The following is a 22,019-nucleotide window of genomic DNA, read 5'->3' as shown; positions in this document are numbered from 1 at the left end:
GGGAATTTTTCGGGGCTTAATTTTCCCGCACTGGAGGCAAGTACCTCAGCCAATACTGCTAATGTCTTTAAATGTTTAAATTTATCCGTAGCGTAAAATTTTTAAATAGAGAGGCGTAGCATGGGTGGTAGGTTAGGATGTGAAGGATATTGATATGTGATGCCGCTCCTCGCAATCCCAATGTAAGGTAGGATCTCGATCTACAGAGAGCAACTACTGTTATTGACAAGCTTTGACGCGTGTTCCATACCCGGATCCAAGATCCTGCACGTGATACATTGATACAGAAGACCTCTGGCTACTACTCACATTGCAAGGAAGGCCCCGTTCGCTGCCTAAATGGGTTCCGACTTCCCAAAAATGCAACACATGTGGCCTACAACTTTCCCAACCTTCCCTATCAACACAGACCCTTCGACATGGCGTCTTCCAAAGATTGACAGTATTTCGACATGAAGAATTCCGTGAAATTGCTTTGATGGACTGTGAAAGTCTGATACTGATCCTCCTGTCGACATGCTAGTACATCCGGCCCGTCTCTGAATTGAGAGAGGCGCACTTACCCTGCCAATCAAACGGTCTGTTTCATTTGACTCTATTATAGCAGGACTTAGTTATCATTTCTATTGATGAATATTATCAGGTTGCTAGAGTACCTTCGAACCCAGGAACGACACCCAGCGGTGATATGTATCTTAACCTGACTCAACCGCCACGATTTCAGCAGTCATCAGACCCGAACCCCCGGAGTGTTAAAGCAACTCAGTATTCCATCATTATTCCCAATTACGAAATCTACAACCTCATCAGCTCTGTTCCAAACCTGAGCTCAGCTGTAGTCAAGTCCAATTGAACTTACTCCTATCCACGTTCTGCGGCAGCCCACCAGGCACCCCAGTGACATCGCAATATGTTGTAGGGCATTTACAAGTGCGTCCACTTCCTGTTTCTGCCTTATAAGCCATGACCTTGTTGCTATGTGGACGAGTCGGTGCATATCGAACAGGTTATCTCCCGTTTAGCTAGGAAGGAATACCCGCAGAGCGTACCAAGGGCACCTGACTGCTCACTATCAAGCTGAGGTCGCGGTAGAATAGACCGTGGGATTGCTTTAGGCACCAAGTGACTGGACCGGTACGACCTTTTCCCAATGTTTACCCACACGACCTACAAACCATGTCAAGGTTAGCATTAGCATTAGATGCCCTCCACATTTCTTCTTCCACTCAATGCCCCTAAAGTCAGTCCAGATGGAATCGACGCTTAAGCGAACTGTACTTTTCTCTGAGCTCCCCTCTGGCTCCTCAGTCACCTTTCCGGAATCTTCCTTCTTTTCTCGAAATAATTCGCAGCTATCACTACCGACTCTGGCTGAGGTGCTTGCGGAGAGCGCCATACAGAATCCATCATGTCGTGACTAGCCTGGCTTGCCTCCTACCTACTTTAAGTCTCTTGGGCTTGTTATCAAATGCGGGCGCAATGGAACCGTGTCGATTTCCGAAGGCCAATGCCTATGGGCTCTCCGCCATTATCTCCCCGAACTACCCGTTCCCGAGATCTACGGGTGGTCGGAGGAGGGTGGCTACGTCCTTCTCTACATGGAGTTAATCCATGGTGATACTGTTGGGCAGCGATGGGATTCAATGAATTCAGAAGAGAAGCCCAAGCTGTGGGGAACCCTGCAGTCCATGCACGCAGAGCTTCGCACCCTGAGGCCGGATCCTCAAAACACATTTCTCGGTAATTCCGGAAGCGTACGGTACTTTCCTGCTGATAACTTCGTGCTGATAATTCCCAGGTAACGTCGGCGGGGGCCCGTATCACGACATCTCAATACCCAAGAACTCCACACCCCCCGGAGGACCCTTTGCATCGGTTCATGGCTTTCATAATTGGCTCTCTGTCATGATTCGACAGGGTAAGGAACAGCATTGGCCAAGAGTGAAACCGGAGGACATCCCAGATCCGTATCGATGCTTACTTCCAGACGACGTCGCGATAACTTTCACGCATAGCGACCTTCATCCTAGCAACATTATGGTGGACACTGAATGCCCGTCTAAGATTGTAGCGATAATCGACTGGAAACAATTGGGCTCAGAGTAACCAATCGATCGGATACCGATCGGTAGCACATTTTGTTCATTAGATCGATACCGGTGGCGCAAACTGCCACCGGTATCGATCGTTCGATCTGACCGGACCGGTTATATGGAGGATTCTGAGGGCATCGTGACCCTTGTTGTTGACCCTGGTTTTATCTAACCTAATACGGTTAGGCGTTGTTTTAGGTAGGAAAAGTGAATAGCTGAGTTGGCGTGAGCATTATATGGCTAGGTTGAGGAAGCCTTGGGAGGGTGACTATAAAAATAGGTAAGTATAATATCTAGATAACTGTTCATCTCTAACTGACCCTCGTCTAGGCCCCTTCCTGAGACCAACCCTTTAGCTGAAGCTGAGAACCAGCCAGTCCTTACGATGCTTCAACGCCGCAAGCGTTTTTATATGAGCGACGCCGACTCCGAGGTCCTTGATTCGCAAAGTACATAAGATACACAGCCAATAGCAAAGAGAAGGAAAGGAAAGGGCAGAAACACCAAGCCGGTGCCGATTAGGCAGGAAGAATCACAACAAGACGAGCTTGTCCTCTACCTGGCAGAACCTGTGGTTAACGTGGACCAATATTTAAAGGACCCAGTAGCTTGGTGGCGTGATATTGGCGCAAAACGTTTCACCAAACTGTCTTATATGGCTGTTGACTTCCTTACGATACCTTCAGCGCAAGCAGAAACAGAACGCCAGTTTAACAGCGTAGGAGAGATGGTATCAGCACGAAGATCTCGCCTAAAACGCCACGTTATTGGGGCATCACAATGTATCAGGTCATGAAGTTTAGCAGGCGTTTATCAGGCAGAGTTGCCACTCCATCTGCTTGACAAGGTATCAAACGTTGAATTGGATGGTGAGGTTTCACGCGAATTAGCTAATTGGGCGCAAAACCGTTAAAAATAAACAACTCCGTACAACCGCTATTGATCGATCCGACCTCTATCTGACCGGACCGGTTATATGTGATCGATGCCGATCGATACCGGTTACTTAGTAATCTGTACCGGTACCGATCGGATGAATATGATGTTGATCGATACCGGAGTGAAGAATCATGATCGATATCGATCGATTGGTCACTCTGGGGAAAAGTTAGTTCTAGTCCCTTCCCCCTTATTGTTAGAGGCTGAGACGAGCTGACAGAGAAATATAGCTGCTCAAAGCGCACATCAAGCTATATAACTTCTACCTAACCACCACCAATCCCAGCATCCTGTGTTTCTATCTTCACGTATTGAAGCACAGCCACTGCATGACACTGGCGAGCAAGATCACTATGTGCGTCATCGTTGTACGCGTCTCGTGGATATGCCCCTCAGTATCTTCATATGTTGTCCATTCTCAGGTGCCATTTGATCCGCAGCGCATGCATCAAGAATGCGGTGATGGCATGACTATCATCTTCGTCGTAGGACTCTTTAGTCTTCTGGCCGACTTCTGGGTGCTTGCGTTGCCGATGCCGCTCGTGAGTTTGAAGATGGGGACGATGACTATGATTAGTTTTATGGCACTGTTTATGCGTATGCTGCTTTACGTGTTTTTTTCTGGGCAAATATGCTAATAGCTGACTGGAATAGAGTCACTGTTGTTGGGGTTTTACGAATATTTGCCTTGTGTCGCATAAGATGGTCTGATATCACAAGGATTGAGCAGGACAATATCTTCTATACATGCCAGAAGCCAAATCTCGCTATAATGTTTGTCAGCATCCCAACAATTCAACCGCTCTTTGAAAGTGTGCGTGGTAAATACCGTTGTAAAGACCCCCCAAATTTAAACAAAGTGCCTAGGACACAATGCGGCAAGGGACGAAAACCATTAGAGGGCTGTGGTAGCATCGAATTTGAGATAATATATACACCTGCTCACCGTTACCACTACTATGTTTTTCAAGGTTATGATTATGGGGCCAAACCTTCGCAATGGGCCTGAAGGCTTCAACAGTTGTTAGAATTCATTGAATAGCCTATTGGACAGGCTGTATGATCACGTCATTCATTCCTCCATTTCAAACAGAACCAAGTACTGGAAGTGACGCCAAGCATATATTGTATCAATGTTTGAAGTCAGCAGTAGCAATAGGCTGGTATTGAAGTATACCTAAACAGGTACTTTCTATGTCGGGTGTTTAACTCTTCCCTGGTATCCTGTTATTTCAGCTACTGTCCGATAAGGTACTGTGTACAAGTCATAAAAGTTATGGAATACAGTTGAAAATAATACCACCTCATCGATACAGATAGGATTTATATTACTACTTATTCAATTCTGTTAGACATATCTTGTTATATATTTCAGCCAGAGATTTATGAATTATTTGCCGGTTGAGACGATAACGGAGTTGGACCAGGCTGTTGACTGGGTTATCCGGAACCTCCAAGAGATCGCCGACGTGGCGGTCCCGAGACGCACCGTTGGCCGAGGCGCTGGGGTCCCGTGGTGGTGCCCGCAGGTTAGCAAGGCTTGCGCTGAGACGAAGAGACGACGGCGGGACTACCTCCAGGCAAGGTCGCAGACCAACTGGGACGAATATACAAGAGCCGGCCAAAAACAACGGCTCGAAATCAGCGAAGCGCAGACGCGTAGCTGGCACGAGAAGCTCGAGGGGACGGCGAAGGATCACAAAAGCCTGTGGGCACTGCAGAGGTGGGCTAGGCTACGGAGCTGGGCCCCCCCTGAGGCCCACGGCTTGCCAGATCTCCGGAGGGACGCCGGCGACACGCTTACGGCACGTACACATGATGAGAAGGCAAAATTACTAGCTGAGAGGTTCTTCCCAGACCCGTGTATAGATCTATCGGACCTCGATCGCGGCCTATTACAGACGAGACCAGAGCTGAACGTCCCTAGGGAGGTGACCACAATGGATATCGAGTCTATCATCAAAGGAACGGCTGCTCGGAAGGCTCCCGGCGACGACCTGATCCCCACTGGCCTGCTAAAGGCCTGCGGTGAACCCCTATGGGAGATCCTAGCGGATCTGGCAACAGCTAGCTTTAGGCTGGGGTACTACCCGGAGCGCTTCCGCTCAGCGAGGGTGGTTGTTATCCCTAAGCCTAATAAAACGACAGCTCAGAAGCAGACCCCTGGCGGCTGGCGCCCCATTGCCCTGCTTAGCACGGTAGGAAAGGTAATAGAGACGGCGATGAGTCAGCGTATCACCAAAGTAGCTGAGGCGGCCGGCCTACTACCAAACGGCCAAATGGGTAACCGCGCTGGGAGGTCCACCGAACTGGCAATACGTATAGTTGAGGACGTGGTCTATACGGCGTGGAGACGCGGGGGCATTGCCTCGCTGCTACAGCTAGACATCAAGGGGGCATTCGATACGGTCAATTACAGACGGCTGATTTCCATATTAGCCCGGAAAGGCTACCCGGAGTGGGTTCAGGAGTGGGTACGCAGCTTCGTGGAGGATAGGACGGTACGCCTCCGGTTCGATGGCAAGGAGTCAGAGCCAATCCCCCTACGAGCTGGCGTCCCCCAGGGGTCACCGCTATCCCCGATACTGTTTATATTATACATTTCAACGCTGTACGAGGAGCTAGCGGAGCAGCATCCACTACTTTTAGTAGTCGGGTTCGCGGACGACACGAACCTGCTAAGCGTCGGCACCGATCCAGACACGACCTGCCGCCGGTTGGAGAGCGCATGGGCTACGCGTCAGCGGTGGGCAGTGAGGCACGGGATGGAGTTCGCTCCTGACGAGTGAGCTAATGCACTTTACTAGGGCCCGAGAGCCCTTGCCGCAAAGTATTCGCCTTGGGGACGCCACAGTGTCGCCGGTAGTCTCAGCCAGGTTCCTAGGAGTCTGGTTCGACCGCAAACTGACGTGGCACGCCCATGTTGAGCGTGTTAAAACAAAAATGGCAACTCAAAAGCTAGCCCTGACAAAGCTAGTCAATATGTCGTGGGGCTGCGATCTTATACAGGCGAGGCTGTTATATACGGTGGTTATCCGTAGCGCGATCGCCTTCGGGGCGACTGCGTGGCATACTATAAGTGAGGAACCGGCAGGGCCAGCTAAGAGCCTGATGGGGATACAGAACGAGTGCCTCCGGGTAGTCTGTGGCGCCCACAAAGCGACGCCGGTTCGCCACCTGGAAGCAGAAGCAGCAATCCCGCCACTAGACCTCTATCTTAGTGCCCGGGCTGCTAAGTTTGAAGAACGGCTACGACTTAGCGGGAAGAGAAATCTGCTTCGCAGCGCGAGCGCTAAAGCGTCACATATACTCCGGCAGGATAGGCCGGCGACGAGGAAGCAGGCGTCGCAGCTACTCCGACCGGCAGGGTACACTATGGAGAAGGAGGCCCGGGGCTCCGAGTGGATGAGTGAGGAAAAGGAGGTCCCGGCTGCCCTCCTCGGCCACTGGAGGAAGAGATGGCTCACCGGAGCAGAGCATCACGATCGCCAGCGACGCGCTATCGCTGAGGAACCGGAGGGCCCTTCGATGCAGATACCGAAAGGGGGCAAGTATTTCGGCCTGAACCGACTGGAGGCGTCTACGCTGTGCCAGATCAGGACGGAAAAAATAGGACTAGCAGCCTTCTTATTCAAGACAGGGGCTTTTGGCGTGTACTCGCCGCTATGCCGCTGTGGCGACGCCCCTGAGACGGCAGAGCACGTAATCCTCTTTTGCGGGCTGTTGGAAGGACCGAGGGAACGATTACGGGCCGCCATCGCACCACGGCCACTATACTCTCGCAGAGACCTCGCAACGGCAACAGGAGAACCAGTAGTTAGTGGGGCTATTGTAAGGTGGCTGCTAGGGACGGGTCGGACAGCTTCAAGGCCCAGATAGCATCGATCTTCTCAGGGGGGACTTTGTTGGTAGGTTGAGAACCAACGTAGTATGGTAGTGGACGTAACGCAGTCGCCAATAGGGCGAACCGACGACGCAGCGTATGTATTTAGTCCAGCCATTAGGGCACGGTTTGACATACGGGAGTACTAGTAGAGGTACCGGGGGCTTCGAGCCTACGGCGTATTTAATAATAAAATAATATATATTTCTACTCATACTTAGATTGCTTACAAATAGAGGAGTTTGTGCACAGTTTATGCACAGTTTGAAGTATTGACGTTAAGGAAACTGCACTGTGTCTCTGTTTTAACCACCAACTCACTCCTAACCACCTTCCATTTGGGGCATAGACTCTAATGCTGATCACTAAGAGCCTCAAATGTGACCCGCTGTCAGCCGCTGTGCCCGCCGCCGCCTGGAACAAGGTGACACGGACCACTTCAGGTCCATTTCATTCTCAACCCTGTTGCGCAACCTTACTGTTATCACCAGTATTGTCAAACCGGCCTCAGCGATTCACAACTTGCTGGGCACTTGTTGCCCCTTTCACCAAAATAAACCTCGGCCAAATCTCATCATTTCCCTTAAGTTGCCAGCTTTTCTCCATCTCCCATTGTCTACCCTGCGCCCTGCCTCAATCTTCTAAAATTCGACTCAGGACTCCACCCTGTACCCAATTCGCTGCTTCTCATCCCTCCACCTTCATCTACCATCCACTTTCAACCCAAGCCTGGTCTGAAGCATCCCGCGCATCCGCAACGTCTTGATCGAAATATCTTCCTGTCTGCCCATTCCACGAAGCGACTCACTTTTGCGACCCAAAATGGCGCTGTGCCAGATGCGCCTCGGCGAGGAGAGGTATGCCCCGCCCACGTCGAGAACCCGATTTTTTCCAGACTCGAGCCACCTACTGACTATGCCATGCATACAGAAAGCAATGGCGAAAAGATCACCCTTTCGGATTCTGGGCTCGACCTGTCAAGGACAAGAATGGTGTCATGGACCTGAAGACTTGGGAGTGCGGTATTCCTGGCAAGGAAAAGACGATCTGGGAGGGTGGCATGTTCAAGATGACGATGAGTTTTCCTGATGGTAAGCTGTGGCTTGTGGAACTGCCCTGCGACCAAACTAGATGCTAATAATCGCTCACGTCAGAGTACCCCACGAAGCCCCCCAAGTGTAAGTATCACTCCAACCCGCACCAGCTCGCTGCATGATGGTCACAAGACTGATAAGAATTTGACGCGCCAGGCAAGTTCACCCCGCCGTTATTCCATCCGAATGTGTATCCCTCCGGTACAGTCTGCCTGTCGATCTTGAACGAGGAAGAAGGCTGGAAGCCAGCGATCACGGTCAAGCAGATTGTACTGGGTGTGCAGGATCTTCTCGACAACCCCAACCCCGAGTCCCCCGCACAAGCTGAGGCATATAATCTCTTTAAGAAAGACCGGGTGGAGTATGAGCGAAGGGTTCGACGAGTGGTCAGAGAGAATCAGCCGTGATAGAGAGATTGACAAGGTATGTAAGGGGCGTTCAGGACTACAATACCACAAGCGCGTTGCTTTTTTTATACTCTGCTATGGACAGCAAGGATTATGCAGGTCATAGTCTCGTTAGGCTCATGAACTGAGTCTGGCATAGATCTTGAGTGCAATCCCATGACATTTCCCATGTTATAATTCACCCGATCTGCCTTAGTAGCTCCTAGAGCACGCACAATGGACTATTTGACCCTGGAGAAGCTTCACCAGCGGCTAACACAGCTGAAATCCGTTCCGACGTTGGTGGTAAATCGGGCATTTCCGCCGCTCTTCCCCAGCGCTGAGCATGCGAGACATCATAGACGCGTGTGGCATTCTACCTTGTGTACACACGCAAATGAGAGCGCCATTAATTCGCCATTTTACGCATTTGATCAAGGCACCACGGTCAGTTGGCAAAACCAAATGCCATGTTGGATTCAGTTAATTTTACGTGGTTGAGACAAACGTTCCAAGCTGTTTTACTTTACGGCGTCGGCTGGTGTAGTTGGTCACTTCGCTGGTAGATAAGTCCCGATTTGAGCCTCGCCCATTTGGGTCGGTGACGAGTCGCGGGTTCGAATCCCGCAGCTGACACACAAGGGCGTTTAGTCAACCCTTACGGCGCGCTGCCCACCTTGTTGACTTCGCCTACCTAGCGATCATAGGGCGATTGGTGCAGTTTAGGATTACGAGCATCCTAGCCAGTCGACCGTCAAGCACTACGTCGGCGGAATATAACTCGACAGCCGGTCCAGAATTCGAATCGTTAATCCGACCCCTTATCGGACCTCGCCTATCCGATAACGCTCGTCGGCGAACCCGTCCCTCACGATAGAAGGCGCGCAGCACGCCTTCTCGCCGCGATTCTTGCGAGCGTCTAGACCACGTTACGGTCTATCCACTTGAGCGTATGGGTGAGATGTATACGCTCGACGAGAACCCCAATTAGCAGATACTACGACTTGTCGCGACAAAAAATAGTCGAGCATCTTCTGCACATCAGCAGCATTCCACCCCTGAGGACGAGCACAGACTTAGGGAGGGACAGGAGGTTTAGTAGTCGTTTGGCTACAAGTTTACCTGTATAACCGCCCGACGCGGCTTAACGCCCGCTATATCATCTATAGCCCCTTAAGGGAGTACTTGTAGAGGTACCGAGGGTTAACACCTACGGCGTATTTAATATTATTTTACTCTACGGCACGCAGCCTGTCCAATAATCGCCTGCGCCGAGATCGGCCGGAAGAGATAGAGCTCCCTCCAACAGTCATAAACACGAACGCGAGCGGACTACTATCTCTGAAGCCCGGCCTCAACGCTAGCTGGTCTTGTATCTATGGGTCTTCCGTTGAGCGGGCAATGAAGAACACGGCGGACAGTCATACTGAACCCTTGCTCCAGAATTTACTTCGAGGTATGAATGGTTGGTATCCAAAAATTCAGGACGATAAATTTTATGACTCGGTGTTCTTTCCTCCTTCATCCACTTCACATCGAGAGGCAAACTTAACATCTTCAGCCAAATATAAAGAATAAATTTATATTTGGCAACCCAATTTCCCTCAATCTTCAAAGCTTTTTCGAACCCCAATTGCACTCGCATCTGCTTAAAGGAGACAGCAAGATGTGTGGCATCTTCGCCTGTCACTCGTAAGTGCCCATCCAATCGACTTGTCCACGCAATGGAGGGGCAACTCCTACACGACCCCGCCGTAATCACCTTTGCCTTGCTCGCCATTGGAAACTGACACAACCTCTGCGCGTAGGCACCCTGACGTGTGCAAGTTCAAGCCGACGGCTCTGCGACTGGCTAAGCAGTATGTGACCAACTTCTACAGCTTCACGAGTTTGCATTGACCGTTTCCCACAGAATCCGCCACCGTGGTCCCGATTGGAGTCAGTCAACAACCAACAATACTTCACAACCTATACGAATGGAATGCTGATCAGGGTTGTGCATAGGTGGAAATGTGATTTGCAACAACACGAGTATGACCCCAGACTACTCTGCCCAACACGGAATACTGGATTAACTATTTGCGACTGTAGTCTTGTGCCATGAGCGCCTCAGTATTGTCGGCGTTGGTACGTTGCCGCCCAGGATCATACCCCCAAGATTGCGCAAGCTCACGTGGCTCTAGAATCCGGCGCCCAGCCTCTGACCAACGAGGATGGCAGCATCGTGCTCGCCGTCAACGGTGAGATCTACAACCACCGTCTGATCCGAAAGAACTTGAAGACGCCGTACCACTTCAAGACGCATTCCGACTGTGAAGTCATCATTCCCCTGTATATGGAGTACGGTCTCGATGCGCCCAAATACCTCGATGGCATGTTTTCTTTCGTGCTGTACGACAAGAAGCTCGACCGAACGATTTGCGCGCGCGACCCCATTGGTATCACAACATTTTACCAAGGCTGGTCCTCGAAAGAGCCCGAAACCTCATACTTCGCTTCGGAGCTGAAGTGCCTCCATACCGTTTGCGACAACATACGCGCGTTTCCTCCGGGACATGTGTACGACACCAAGACGGGTGAGACTACGCGTTATTTCCAGCCCACGTGGTGGGATGGCTCAAAAGTACCGGAGACGCCGCTTGATCTCAAGCTTGTTCGAGAGTCTCTGGAGCGATCCGTGAGGAAACGACTTATGGCTGAAGTCCCATACGGTGTGCTTTTGTCGGGTGGGTTGGACTCGAGTCTGGTCGCGTCCATTGCACAACGGGAGACGTTGAGGTTGAAGAAGCTGGCTTTGGCTGGCAACGGCGACGTCGAAGTCAAGCCAAAGGACCAAGACAAGGGCGAGGGACTGGTTGGTATCGACGACCACGACAAGCTGTCGACCGTGACGTACCTCCCTCAACTCAACTCATTCTCCATCGGTCTGCCGGGCTCGCCTGACAACGAAGCTGCCGTGAAGGTGGCCAAGTTCCTCGGCACCAAGCACCACGTCATGACCTTCACTATCGAGGATGGCCTCAACGCTCTGTCCGATGTCATCTACTACCTCGAGAGCTACGATGTGACGACGATCCGTGCCTCGACTCCCATGTACCTTCTCTCAAGGAAGATCAAGGCCATGGGTGTGAAGATGGTTCTCAGTGGAGAGGGAAGTGACGAAATCTTTGGTGGATATCTATATTTCCATGCTGCGCCCGACAAAAAGGCTTTCCACGAGGAGACTGTCCGCCGTGTCAAGAACTTGCACTTTGCAGACTGCCTCCGAGCCAACAAGTCCACCTCAGCCTGGGGTCTCGAAGCCCGAGTGCCTTTCCTTGACAAGCAGGTAAGTTCATGCGAAGCTCAATCTAACAAAAGAGAAAGAAAAAAAGGAAAAGCCACTGACAAGATGCTCCAGTTCCTGGAAGACTGCATGAACATCGACCCTCAAGAGAAGATGATCACCAAGGACAAGATCGAGAAGCACATCTTGCGGAAAGCCTTTGACACATCCGACGATCCTACCGCCGAGCCTTACCTACCCGATGAGATTCTCTGGCGTCAAAAAGAGCAATTCTCCGATGGTGTTGGCTACGGCTGGATCGATGCGCTGAAGGACAACGCTGAGCTCCTCGTCACGGACGAGATGATGAAGAACCCCAAGCCCGAATGGGGTGACGACATTCCGGATACCAAAGAGGCGTAAGTGCTACGTTTTTATGAGCTTTGAGCTATACTGACCGTAGATAAAGGTATTGGTACCGAACAATATTCGACGAGCACTTCCCTCCTCACTGTGCATCGACAGTGATGCGATGGACACCTACGTGGTCCAAGCAGACCGATCCCAGTGGAAGGGCCATCTCGACACACCAACAGAAGTACGACGAAGAGGCGTAACGGGGCAGTGTCGGAATATGTGGTCCATCTATCCTATCTCTTTGGGTGGGCCTAATTGACCAGTTCTTCTGATGATTGCACTAGGCTATTGGGTGAAAATGTGGATTCCTAGACTTGGATCTTGGCAAAAGAGGATGCGATGCTGGACTCGGGATGAGAATCTATACCATAGACTAAATACATAGGCTTGCCATGTAGACGGCCTGGCCTCACTTTGCAATAATTGTTGGCCTTAGGGTTTAGATGCGTGATTCTTTTAGCGGTGATCAGTTAGAACCGAAGCATTCGGCATTTGAGGGTTTGGTGGTGTCCACTAACCACTCCGGGCTTGAAGTCAGGGCAATGCGTATAAAGGAGTCCAGCTCATTCATGCAAGATGTATGGAATCGATTTGTGACCCAGCATTGGGCATTAATTCCGGAAATAAGCATCCAATGGAAGGTAGTAGATGAAGGAAGTGAAAGTAAGAACACATTAAAATGGTCACTTCCATTTGTTAACCACTAAACGTATGAGGTACACTCGATGCTGGCAGGATCGTTGCGAACACAAGGGGTGACGTAATTGAGCGGACAAAGGAATAGGGCACTCCTACTTGTACTTCAGTATAGTCTTGAGCTCAGACATAGACTAACACTGGAATATCTTTAAACTGCCAGAGGAATAAAATGGCATATCGGTGGAATAAAGGGTACCCCTCCCGTTATTGCCCTTTCGGCTTTTGGTGCCGGTGTCACTTATGCATTAAACCCGAACCGCACTAGCGCCAAAACTACTCAGGTACATCGGCTGAGCATCTCTTTCAGCCCGTCCCGTTGAAATTTGTGGCATCAATCTTCATCCCAAACCGCCTAACGTCAAGACACCAACACCGCCATCATGTCCGTTCCCGCCTTCGCCGACATCGCGAAACCCGCGAGCGATCTCATCAACAAGGACTACTACCATGTCCAAGGCGGTTCGATAGAAATCAAGTCGACCGCCGCGTCAGGCGTGGCCTTCAAGACTACAGGAAAAAGCAGTCATGAGGGAAAGACGAGTGGACTTGTGAGTCTCCCTTGGAGCTTGGAGCTCTTGACGATGATGACAGAAATCTGCTCCGGATATGGCTGACAATGAGTCTTCCGAGTCCAGATGGAGGGCAAATACACAGACAAGCCGCTCGGTAAATATACCTCAACCCCCAACCCCTCCAGCAGAACTCGACGTGATCGTTATGGTACCGTGCGTAGAGAGCCTAGAAGGACCAGCTCGGCCACCTTGTCGGTGGCTCGAATCGCCGTGCCTGGCCATCGCGCCATGCCCTTGGAATTTGGCATATTCTTGATCCCAAGTCACCCTTCTTCATTGCTAATGCTCTACCACCGCGCAGGCCTCACCCTGACCCAGACGTGGAACACCGCCAACGCGCTCGAGTCCAAGGTTGAGCTTTCCGACGCCCTCGCCAAGGGACTGAAGACCGAGGGAATCTTCTCCTTCCTCCCCGCCAGCCAGGCCCGTGGTGCCAAGCTCAACCTGCACTTCAAGCAGCCTGCCTTCCACGGCCGAGCTTTCTTCGACCTGCTCAAGGGCCCGACTGCCAACATTGACGCCGTCATTGGCCACGAGGGCTTCCTTGCTGGTGCCTCCGCTGGATACGATGCCCAGAAGGCCGCCGTCACGGGCTACAGCGCCGCCGTCGGCTACACTGCCCCCACCTATAGTGCCTCCATAGTTGCTAGCGATAACCTTAAGACTTTCGCTGCTAGCTACTACCACAAGGTCAACAGCCAGGTCGAGGCTGCTGCGAAGGCTACCTGGAACTCCCAGAGTGGCAAAGCCGTTGGTCTCGAGGTCTCCAGCAAGTACCGCCTGGACCCCGTTTCGTTCGCCAAGGTTTGTTACCATGAGAAATAGCTCGTTCAAGTGCAAGAAACTTACAATATGAACAGGCCAAGATCAACGACCGTGGTGTCGCTGCCGTCGCCTACAATGTCCTCCTCCGCCCTGGTGTCACTCTCGGCCTCGGTGGTTCCTTCGATACCCAGAAGCTCGACCAGGCCACCCACAAGGTTTGTCCATTGCGTCCCGTTCCGCAGATGCATAGCCCCGAACCCAATTTGGTTAACTTACGGAATAGGTTGGTGTCAGCTTCACCTTCGAAGGTTAAGCCGATGCAAGGATTGAGGAATCAATGGACTTCATCTGATGAGATGACTTGTTCCATATCCCGTGCACATACCCAACTTACCTAAAGCCGTTGTATTCTACGCTACCCAAACCCAGACAGATTTCGGTCCACCGTAGAAACCTCTCTTGTATGTAGATTAGACTACGCGAAAATCTGACCCTGGCTTTGCACACACCAGGCTTCGTCGTTGATAAGGGATATGTCCAATCGCAATTTGCGATGCTCTAGGTGCACGTTGGTATCATTCTATGTACAACACCTGCAGGTGACAGGTTACCCCTTGGCCTTCTTATCCCACTTGCCTCGGCTGTTGTCTCTTCCTCCACCACCCGACAATTTGCTGACCGCGAGAGGGCCGAGGAAACTAAGCATCAGCACGCCCCCTATGACAAAAAACATACCAGCTATTCCCCGGTCCGGTTTGTAAAGGCTTTCATTCGAATATGTCCTTCTAGCCGCTCTCATCTGTTCCGTCCGGTGACCAGTCCTCTCATGGCTCTCTCTATCAAAGTGCGGCACTTCATCATGGTGTCCAAACGGGTCTTGCCCAGGCCCCATACCACCATACGTCGACCAACTCCTAGTATTGGGATCCTTCTCCGCCCTAGCAGAGTACGTACCTCCACCCCCAGTGGTCTCCTCATGTGCAGCCCTTCTCTTGGCACTATGCGCGCCCCATCCCCCAGACCGGTAGAAACTCGGCGGCGGGCCCGTAAACGTGCTGCGCCGCTTACTGAGACCACTTGCGGGGCGACCGCCTGCCGGGTTACTGGTCGTGGTGCTGCTGTATGAACCGCCTCGTCGTCCGTGCGAAGAGGAATGCAGCCCGAGCACGTCGCGGTCGTAGTTGCTACGCTTGTTAGGCGACGACAGCGTAGAGTAGGCCTCACTTATGCGCATGAAGCGTTTGGAGGCGGTGGGGTCGGAGCGGTTGTGATCCGGATGGTGGTGTTTGGAGAGGTTGTAGAAGGATCTTGGGAGTTGGATTTTAGTTGGGATTGTAGTCCTGACAGGTTGGGATGGAGGGGGATGGAGGGTATGGGAACATTAAGGCTCACTTCTTTATGTCCGCCGCCGAAGCCTCGGGAGTGAGTTTCAGAGCTTCATAATGCGTGGTCGCGCGGTCGATTTCACAATTGCGCAGGACGGAGGCGTCGTGGAAGGGCCGCCGACCGCACTGATTTAGCAGCGCTGTTGATGGCGCTGGTGTAGGCAGCCATTTTGATGGAACCCGAGATTTTGGACAAAGGAAACTCAGGCGAAAAGCCGCGGGGAATGCTGTGTAGAGGAGTGGCATCCCTCATCCCGATGGTTTGTTAGTAGAAGTGGAAGAAGGAAGGTTGAGGCAAGTTCGACATCGGAGCTTGCATATTGGGGTCCCACTTATTTGGTGACGACATGGAACCCAACGATTTGGGGCGCCCCACTGCAACTACCGTGTCTCAACTAGTAGGTGTGGCGCATGCATGAGGCGCATGGTGTTTTTGTAGTCGGCCATTTTTGATGATAATCCATGCCTCAACCTGGAGATTTATATGAAGGCCAAAAAAAGATCTTTTATTTTCTTTTTTTATGATGGTTACTTCTGGTTTGAGGCGGGGTTTTGTAGCCCTGTACTTGGCCGTACCTTCCCATCTCCTGGATGCTCACTTAGCTGAAAATTGAATCGATGGTTTCCATTTCTTGCTCAAAGTGATGGACATTCCTCTTCTCCATGCCAAATTACTACCATGTCAAGTCAACACACAGCATCGTCATGGCCACTGCTTTCTAATTCCAACTCCTCTCATCAACCAATTCAATTCGGGTCCTCGATTACTTCCTTCACTCAGTCGCAAGTTTCCGTTGCAATGTCGCATTCACGCATTGGATGAGCCCAACAAGAGCCACCCATATGAGGCTGGTCCATCAGCTGTAACGGCAAGGACCTCCTAGTGACCAAGAACTGTCACGAGGCACTGGTCCGCCAACGACACGGCCTCCGAAGGTGGACACTATGGATCGATTTTGTTTGTATTGACCAAAGTTACGATGGTCTTGAAGAGAGAAACCATAAGATTCGAAAGATGGGCGAGATCTATGGGAGCGCGTCCTTATCTAGTAGGGGCTGGCTGACGCTGCAACGCCAGCGCTCTTCCGGCACTTTATTGGCATCGGCCTTCTCCATGGCCGTTGTCAGTATCTTCTTGTTCTTCTCGCTTCCCATCTTCTGAACCACCGGGTGCCATGTACATTGATGCGCAATTCCATACGAGGCAGCAAATGCAAAAGCGGTACGTATTGTACTGGAAAGCCTTCAAATTATACACGTTTTAGTCCGTTATATTCCACCGGAGTGACAGATGAACCGACAAAGGTCCTTGGTTCCCCTTGATAATCTGGTGGTATGATCTGGCAACACACGACTCACCGAGCCCCCTCCCCACTCCCTCTGTCTCCTAAATCCATGCCGTGCAACTCATCTCGCCAATTACCACACGGCTTTTGTTTGATACTATATTTACATAGGGAGTACTGCGACGGGAAAGTCCTTTGCCCAAATTCTGGAAAACCCTGATTTATTATACTGTACTGTTCAGGAGTCGGTGGTTGCGAGGAATTGCACCGTAGTGTATAGCCAATCAACAATACCCCGGATCTTATTTTTCAAGTCGTTGATATCAGCAGAAGCCATGATCACTAATGAAATAGCGCGGCTGCAGATATTCATGGTCACAGACTCTCAGGTTTGCTTAGAGCACTCGGAACCAACATGAAATCCGGTGCAGCAACCCTGAATCTGTAGAGCCTCCATTCGATCTTGTATGCTATTTCTGCAACCCGCTGATCCCAACATGGATCCCAAATTGACTTGAGAGAATGAAGCAAGGTGTTGGTGGGTGCGATACGTCAGGCACTCGGGGCTGTGGGCATACAGCGATGTACGCCAACACGACAGCCTATCTTGCTACCTAAGGCGTCGAAATAGTTAGGACACGATGCAACAAATCCGAAACAATTGAGTTAAAATATGCATACTACTTGGTAAAGTCAATCGAGGGGTCTCCTGCTCGCTTACAGGACTTACAGAAGTCTATGAGAACAACTACTACAAGTTCACAAAGACGTGCGTAGCATGGGCCAAGCTTGCGTCTGCTATACGAGACTACCCTGGACAAATTAATCGAATCGATGCTGCATTTGAGGCATTTGTTTGCACAATTATCAGCCAGACAAAGAAGCCTTCGTGAACTGGCTTAATCTGATGCTTTACGGTGGTCAAAGCCGACTTGAGAATCTCCACATCTTGGACTTCTTGTCACGCCTACACTCTCGCCTGGAAGCTGATTCTGTTTATAATACTATCATCCTCCTCATAAATACACTCGCCGAAAAGATGGTGTATATTCGATCTGTTTGACGTTGCAGTAAATATGCACTGGTTTTTCTAGAAACTGGCTGCGTCGGCAGAGCCTACCATACCTGTCAAAAGGGTGATCAGATAGTCCTGCTGGCATGGGAAAATCAACCGATGGTACTGAGAGACAAGACGGCAGTAATAAGATGGGGGTTTGATCCTCGCACCGGCTTACTACGCCGGGATGATGAAGGGAGCTTTGGCAGGGCACGGAAAACGTATTTCAAGATATTGCACTTCTATGACCCAACACAAAGTTCCACGGAGGCCATGGATTAAAGGAGGTACACAGAAGCTTGAAATATGCATGGCTCAAAGATATTAGGCTACTCAATATAACTATGTGGCTCTGTCCATATCCTCGCTGAATCACGAAGAAATACGGCGCGTCAACACGGCGACAGCTTGCTTTACTTTCGAAATAGTATGACCTACAACATTGGCATGAAGTAAGGTGGCTGACCCGGAGCTAGCAGAAGTGTTTAATGTCTCAATCTTCGACCTGTCTCGATATCCTGTTAAATCATCCTAGACAGCCGTCACATGGGAGATCTTGAAACCGCCCGGGACCCGCGTCTGAAACACGCCGGTAGGGTCGTATTTGGCGGCTGCAGCGCGAATCTTCTCGACATTCTCAGCGCCATAACTCTCAAGTGGCTTCTGCGTGCTGTCGGCATAATTGAGGTAGATCCAGTCATTGTGAGCGTCGATAGACGTGGCGTATTCCTCGACTGCGTTAACCCATGTGATCATCTTCTGGCGACCTATGAGTTCCTGGTCCGCCCCCTTGACAGCAAGGGTTGCGAGCCATAGAATTGCGTTTTCTTTGACTTTGTCCAAGCCCAGCATATTTCCGCCTTTCTCAACGGATTGCTTGGCGTAGAGAGAGGGCATGGGCTGGAACATGCATTGAGTTATGAAGTCGCCGTCGGAAGACTCGATTTTCATCTCTTCGACGAGCTGGTTGTGCAGTTCTACGGCTTTGGAGAGAACGCGCTCATCATTTTTAAAAGAGAGAGTGAACCACATATCGCTGTGAGAGAGTTGTCAGAGGATGCCATTTGATAATCATGACGTCAGGGGGTTGTTTACTTACCGGTAGCCTGTCGGCTGTTCTAGCTCATGTGTAATATCCGAGATGTTGGTTATCCGCATAGTCGATGAGATGTTCGCCGGTATCGCCATATACTTGTCGAATGCGGGAGGTGCAACCTCGCCAGCCGTATTCTCATACGCTGCCAGAACCACCGTATCCAACAGAGCAGGCTGGTATGTCCAGAAGATAATGGAACTGCTCAACTGATCATCCACAACGTGATCGGTGAAGTCAACCATGGCATCGAGGAGCTGATCGCTGTAGGTCTTGTTATACATGGTAGCACCACCCCACAGCTTGGAGGCCTCGAAAGCCTCCATATCGAACCGTGTCACGATGCCGAAGTTCCCCGAACCTCCTTTTAGGGCTCGGAACAGGTCCGGGTTGGCGTCGTTGTTAGCATAGATTATCTCTCCACTGGCGAGAACGACTTCATAGTTGACAACGGCGTCACACACCATACCGGTCTGGGCTGAGTAGAATGAGTTGCCGCCGCCGGTTACGAGGCCGGCCACTCCGACGGTGCCGGCTCGACCTCCTGGGACGGTCATGCCAATGGCATCCAATGTTTGGTATACTTGTAGCCATCTCGATCCAGGGAGGATGGTCACCGTGCTGTTTTCAGGGTGAAACGTGGTGGTGTTCATATCCCCTTGGTGAGGTTAGTAAGTGGTCGGGACATGAACTAGTGATAGGATGTCGCAGGCTTTGCGAGGCTGCCCCTGAAGAAATACAAACTAGAAGCTGAGGAAATCTTTCGAAAAAAAAGCGACAAGAAGAACAAACATTACCCAAGTCAATGGTGACACCATTCTCAATGTTATTGGCACCTGCCCAAGTTGTGTGGCCTCCTGAGCGTACCGCAAATTGACAGCCAGAGTCGCCAACCAGTGTAGTGACAGTCAAGGACACTTCTTCTGCTGACTGAGGCTGGATAACACAGTTTGGTCGCAACTGAGCGCTGACGGACCAGTAAGAGTCAATCCGATCTTCATACACGGTCTGGTTCGGGAAGAAGACCCTCTCCCCCAAGCCAGCGGCGATAAGGTGGCTACACTGCGCCACGTTAGTACTTTACGAAAGCTTTGGGTTCACAGTCTTGCTTAAGTGTAGGACCCTTACGCATGAAGTTGAGTTGCTTTGAAAAGACAATGCATCGGTCCCTGGCGCCTTCAACATGGCAGTGGTAGCAAGTGCTGCAGTACTGGATGCGCCCTTCATGGCTGCAGTTCCCCGGCAAGTCGAGAGGAATTTGTTTGATTGGTTGATGCGTTTGATAGTTGATGAGCGTGCAGTCAGTTAATATTTGATTAACGCCGGTAGTAAGATGCAGGAACGAGGACGTGTCACACAAAACGGGGGATCAGCACCATAAAGGAGTCGTCATCGTTTCTCAATATTCAAACAAGTATTCATAGCCGCCTGCATACTTTTTCTCCGGGGAATCGGGCTGCGTGGAAGACTCCAGGGGTGTCCTAGGGCAAGGAAAGCAATATACTGTGCAGGCAATAGTCTTCACCAGCATCGCTTTAAACCCTGCCAACGATAAAATGAAGGAAGAGGAGCTCCGGGGCTCTGCCAGCCTGTCCCGGGTGCGGCAATGAGATCGGGCCCACTGGAGTTTCCAGGTTCCCCGAGGCTGTTTCCGCTTCAGGCAGAGGCCACGCACCATAAGAATACATTTCATGCATCCAATCCCTACTAAATCCTACACGTCAACATTTCATCTTAACGCACTGAAACAATATGAACAAAATTGTAATAAATTTTTAGCTACTTCCCCACTAATACAGCTTACTTATTACCTTTACGGCGTTTCTTGGATTCAATATGGTGCGTTTGAAGTGAAGTATTTGGTGCGGGATATGGACTTATGGGGTGTACTAAACTGTTGTTAAGCAACGGCCGATATTTAAGCAAGTATCGGAGAGAGGCTGGCGAGGAATCTCCCAGGAGTTTATTACCAATTTTAGGTCAGACGTAAGTTGAATTGAGTAGCTGTTTGTCTGTCGTTTGCTCTGCGCACTCAACAACCCCCCTTTTCCTCTGTGCGCGAGATCTAGACTAGTTCTTCAGACACTCCACTGAAGGGGACCTCGACCCTTGAGCGATCCGGACAAAAGGCAAGGCTGGATTGGATAAGTGGATCAGTAGGCAGTGTTCCGACCAAGAGGATCGCCGGAACCGTGCCGGAAGATGATCCACGCGGACGATTGTTCGATTGCAGAAATTGAGCGCCGAGATGTCTTCTTATCTGGCTTTCCTTTAAGATCACATGCTTTCCACGCCTCTAAGATTGCCCTGTTGTAAGTCAAAGCCAGACAAGCCAATGTTTTGCTAACGGCGTGCCAGGTGTACCATAGGATTCTGATGTCCTGACCCGCAAAGCCGGAAGCCAAGCAGCGTAAACGTGGAATCGCCCACACCGTTTCTAGAAACCCTGCTAAAATATTGCATGAACACAATGTTACCCAACGCAGGCTTGGACTGATGGGAAGTGCCGCTTGCCACGGGGATGCGGCGGCTCGTATGAGGGACAACGCAGAGCCAAGAGCCTTTCAGCGTGTGTAATACCAGGGTGATTTATGTCAACGCTCGCACAGCACAGCCTGTCCCGTGAGCTCAAAAGCTGAGGCTCAGATGGGGTCTCATCAAGGGAATCGAGTATGCTTCAGGTTTCTTCGCCCACTATAAATCACGGTTGGCTTACGAGATTCGGAATTTTGACAACCAGTCAGTCTATGCCTATGGAGTAATTGGCTCATAATGGTTGCTTTTGATGTCGCATCTCCGGAACATCTAAAGTTGAATGGGGAAGTGGGAAACGAAGCATTGCAAGTGGATCTGTCACAGCGCATTAGTGTGTGCCATGCATGCGGACTTACTGATACAAGTTAGAACTTCGGGTCCGTGGGCATACCTTCTCTGGTGATATACCAGGTGAATGAAAATTTTTGGTGGGCACATTGGTCACGAGCAGCTCTCGTCAAGAAAATACCAATTCCAAGTCATTAGGTGTGAAGGTTGGTTGCAACGTGCATGCTTTTACATTATCTGACCAGGTAGGTGAAGTTACCCA

At 50.8% G+C, this 22,019-nt stretch overlaps 7 protein-coding genes and 1 non-coding gene across 8 annotated transcripts; 6 read left to right on the top strand and 2 right to left on the bottom strand.

The window, feature by feature from the left end:
• Positions 1-1,250: 1,250 nt before the first annotated feature.
• On the top strand, positions 1,251-2,106 carry BCR38DRAFT_455697 (kinase-like domain-containing protein; the record flags this gene model as incomplete). The annotated part of the gene is made up of 3 exons (XM_040861828.1): positions 1,251-1,376; positions 1,449-1,740; positions 1,799-2,106. The coding sequence occupies 3 exons, from the start codon at positions 1,251-1,253 to the stop codon at positions 2,104-2,106; spliced, it is 726 nt and encodes a 241-aa protein (XP_040719139.1).
• A 1,279-nt stretch (positions 2,107-3,385) lies between these two features.
• BCR38DRAFT_406736 (uncharacterized protein) lies at positions 3,386-4,041 on the top strand (the record flags this gene model as incomplete). Its single annotated transcript, XM_040858083.1, has 3 exons — positions 3,386-3,574; positions 3,610-3,853; positions 4,004-4,041. The coding sequence occupies 3 exons, from the start codon at positions 3,386-3,388 to the stop codon at positions 4,039-4,041; spliced, it is 471 nt and encodes a 156-aa protein (XP_040719138.1).
• Positions 4,042-7,737: 3,696 nt separating this feature from the next.
• BCR38DRAFT_334627 (ubiquitin-conjugating enzyme/RWD-like protein) lies at positions 7,738-8,416 on the top strand (the record flags this gene model as incomplete). The annotated part of the gene is made up of 4 exons (XM_040855333.1): positions 7,738-7,772; positions 7,846-8,006; positions 8,070-8,093; positions 8,166-8,416. 4 exons carry the CDS (start codon positions 7,738-7,740, stop codon positions 8,414-8,416), a joined length of 471 nt encoding a protein of 156 aa, XP_040719137.1.
• A 512-nt stretch (positions 8,417-8,928) lies between these two features.
• On the top strand, positions 8,929-9,031 carry BCR38DRAFT_t101. The gene has a single exon. It is a non-coding gene; the product is annotated as a tRNA-Thr (tRNA).
• Positions 9,032-9,648: 617 nt separating this feature from the next.
• Positions 9,649-12,491, top strand: BCR38DRAFT_424501 (asparagine synthase). Its single transcript, XM_040859661.1, has 8 exons — positions 9,649-10,087; positions 10,204-10,254; positions 10,308-10,333; positions 10,400-10,426; positions 10,487-10,522; positions 10,579-11,723; positions 11,796-12,079; positions 12,130-12,491. Exons 1-8 carry the CDS (start codon positions 10,062-10,064, stop codon positions 12,275-12,277), a joined length of 1,743 nt encoding a protein of 580 aa, XP_040719136.1. The 5' UTR covers positions 9,649-10,061; the 3' UTR covers positions 12,278-12,491.
• A 665-nt stretch (positions 12,492-13,156) lies between these two features.
• BCR38DRAFT_455694 (eukaryotic porin/Tom40) lies at positions 13,157-14,426 on the top strand (the record flags this gene model as incomplete). Its single annotated transcript, XM_040861827.1, has 4 exons — positions 13,157-13,324; positions 13,412-14,152; positions 14,209-14,328; positions 14,397-14,426. The coding sequence occupies 4 exons, from the start codon at positions 13,157-13,159 to the stop codon at positions 14,424-14,426; spliced, it is 1,059 nt and encodes a 352-aa protein (XP_040719135.1).
• Positions 14,427-14,786: 360 nt separating this feature from the next.
• On the bottom strand, positions 14,787-15,564 carry BCR38DRAFT_320636 (DnaJ domain-containing protein; the record flags this gene model as incomplete). Its single annotated transcript, XM_040854768.1, has 2 exons — positions 14,787-15,420; positions 15,506-15,564. Coding segments are annotated over 2 exons (693 nt in total), but the record flags the coding sequence as incomplete, so codon positions are not given.
• Positions 15,565-18,128: 2,564 nt separating this feature from the next.
• Positions 18,129-20,460, bottom strand: BCR38DRAFT_424491 (uncharacterized protein). The gene is made up of 4 exons (XM_040859660.1): positions 20,063-20,460; positions 19,732-19,996; positions 18,941-19,592; positions 18,129-18,877 (listed from the first exon to the last, which is right to left on the bottom strand). Exons 1-4 carry the CDS (start codon positions 20,159-20,161, stop codon positions 18,373-18,375), a joined length of 1,521 nt encoding a protein of 506 aa, XP_040719133.1. The 5' UTR covers positions 20,162-20,460; the 3' UTR covers positions 18,129-18,372.
• Positions 20,461-22,019: the final 1,559 nt, after the last annotated feature.

Source organism: Pseudomassariella vexata, assembly GCF_002105095.1.
Source record: "Pseudomassariella vexata strain CBS 129021 chromosome Unknown BCR38scaffold_3, whole genome shotgun sequence".
NCBI classification, from domain to species: domain Eukaryota; kingdom Fungi; phylum Ascomycota; class Sordariomycetes; order Amphisphaeriales; family Pseudomassariaceae; genus Pseudomassariella; species Pseudomassariella vexata.
The sequence above is the reverse complement of the archived record's forward strand: the minus strand, read 5'-3'. Positions and strand labels throughout refer to the sequence as shown.

What these genes read in the sequence shown, in the direction of transcription:
- BCR38DRAFT_424501 (XM_040859661.1), top strand. Translation starts at nt 10,062, where the DNA reads ATGTGTGGCATCTTCGCCTGTCACTC. An exon ending in GCTCTGCGACTGGCTAAGCA is followed by an intron (nt 10,255 to 10,307) that starts GTATGTGACCAA and finishes CGTTTCCCACAG; the next exon opens with AATCCGCCACCGTGGTCCCG. An exon ending in ATTCCGGATACCAAAGAGGC is followed by an intron (nt 12,080 to 12,129) that starts GTAAGTGCTACG and finishes CCGTAGATAAAG; the next exon opens with GTATTGGTACCGAACAATAT.
- BCR38DRAFT_424491 (XM_040859660.1), bottom strand. Translation starts at nt 20,161, where the DNA reads ATGAAGGGCGCATCCAGTACTGCAGCACTTGCTACCACTGCCATGTTG. An exon ending in AAAGCAACTCAACTTCATGC is followed by an intron (nt 19,997 to 20,062) that starts GTAAGGGTCCTA and finishes AACGTGGCGCAG; the next exon opens with TGTAGCCACCTTATCGCCGC. An exon ending in GAACAGCCGACAGGCTACCG is followed by an intron (nt 18,878 to 18,940) that starts GTAAGTAAACAA and finishes ACTCTCTCACAG; the next exon opens with CGATATGTGGTTCACTCTCT.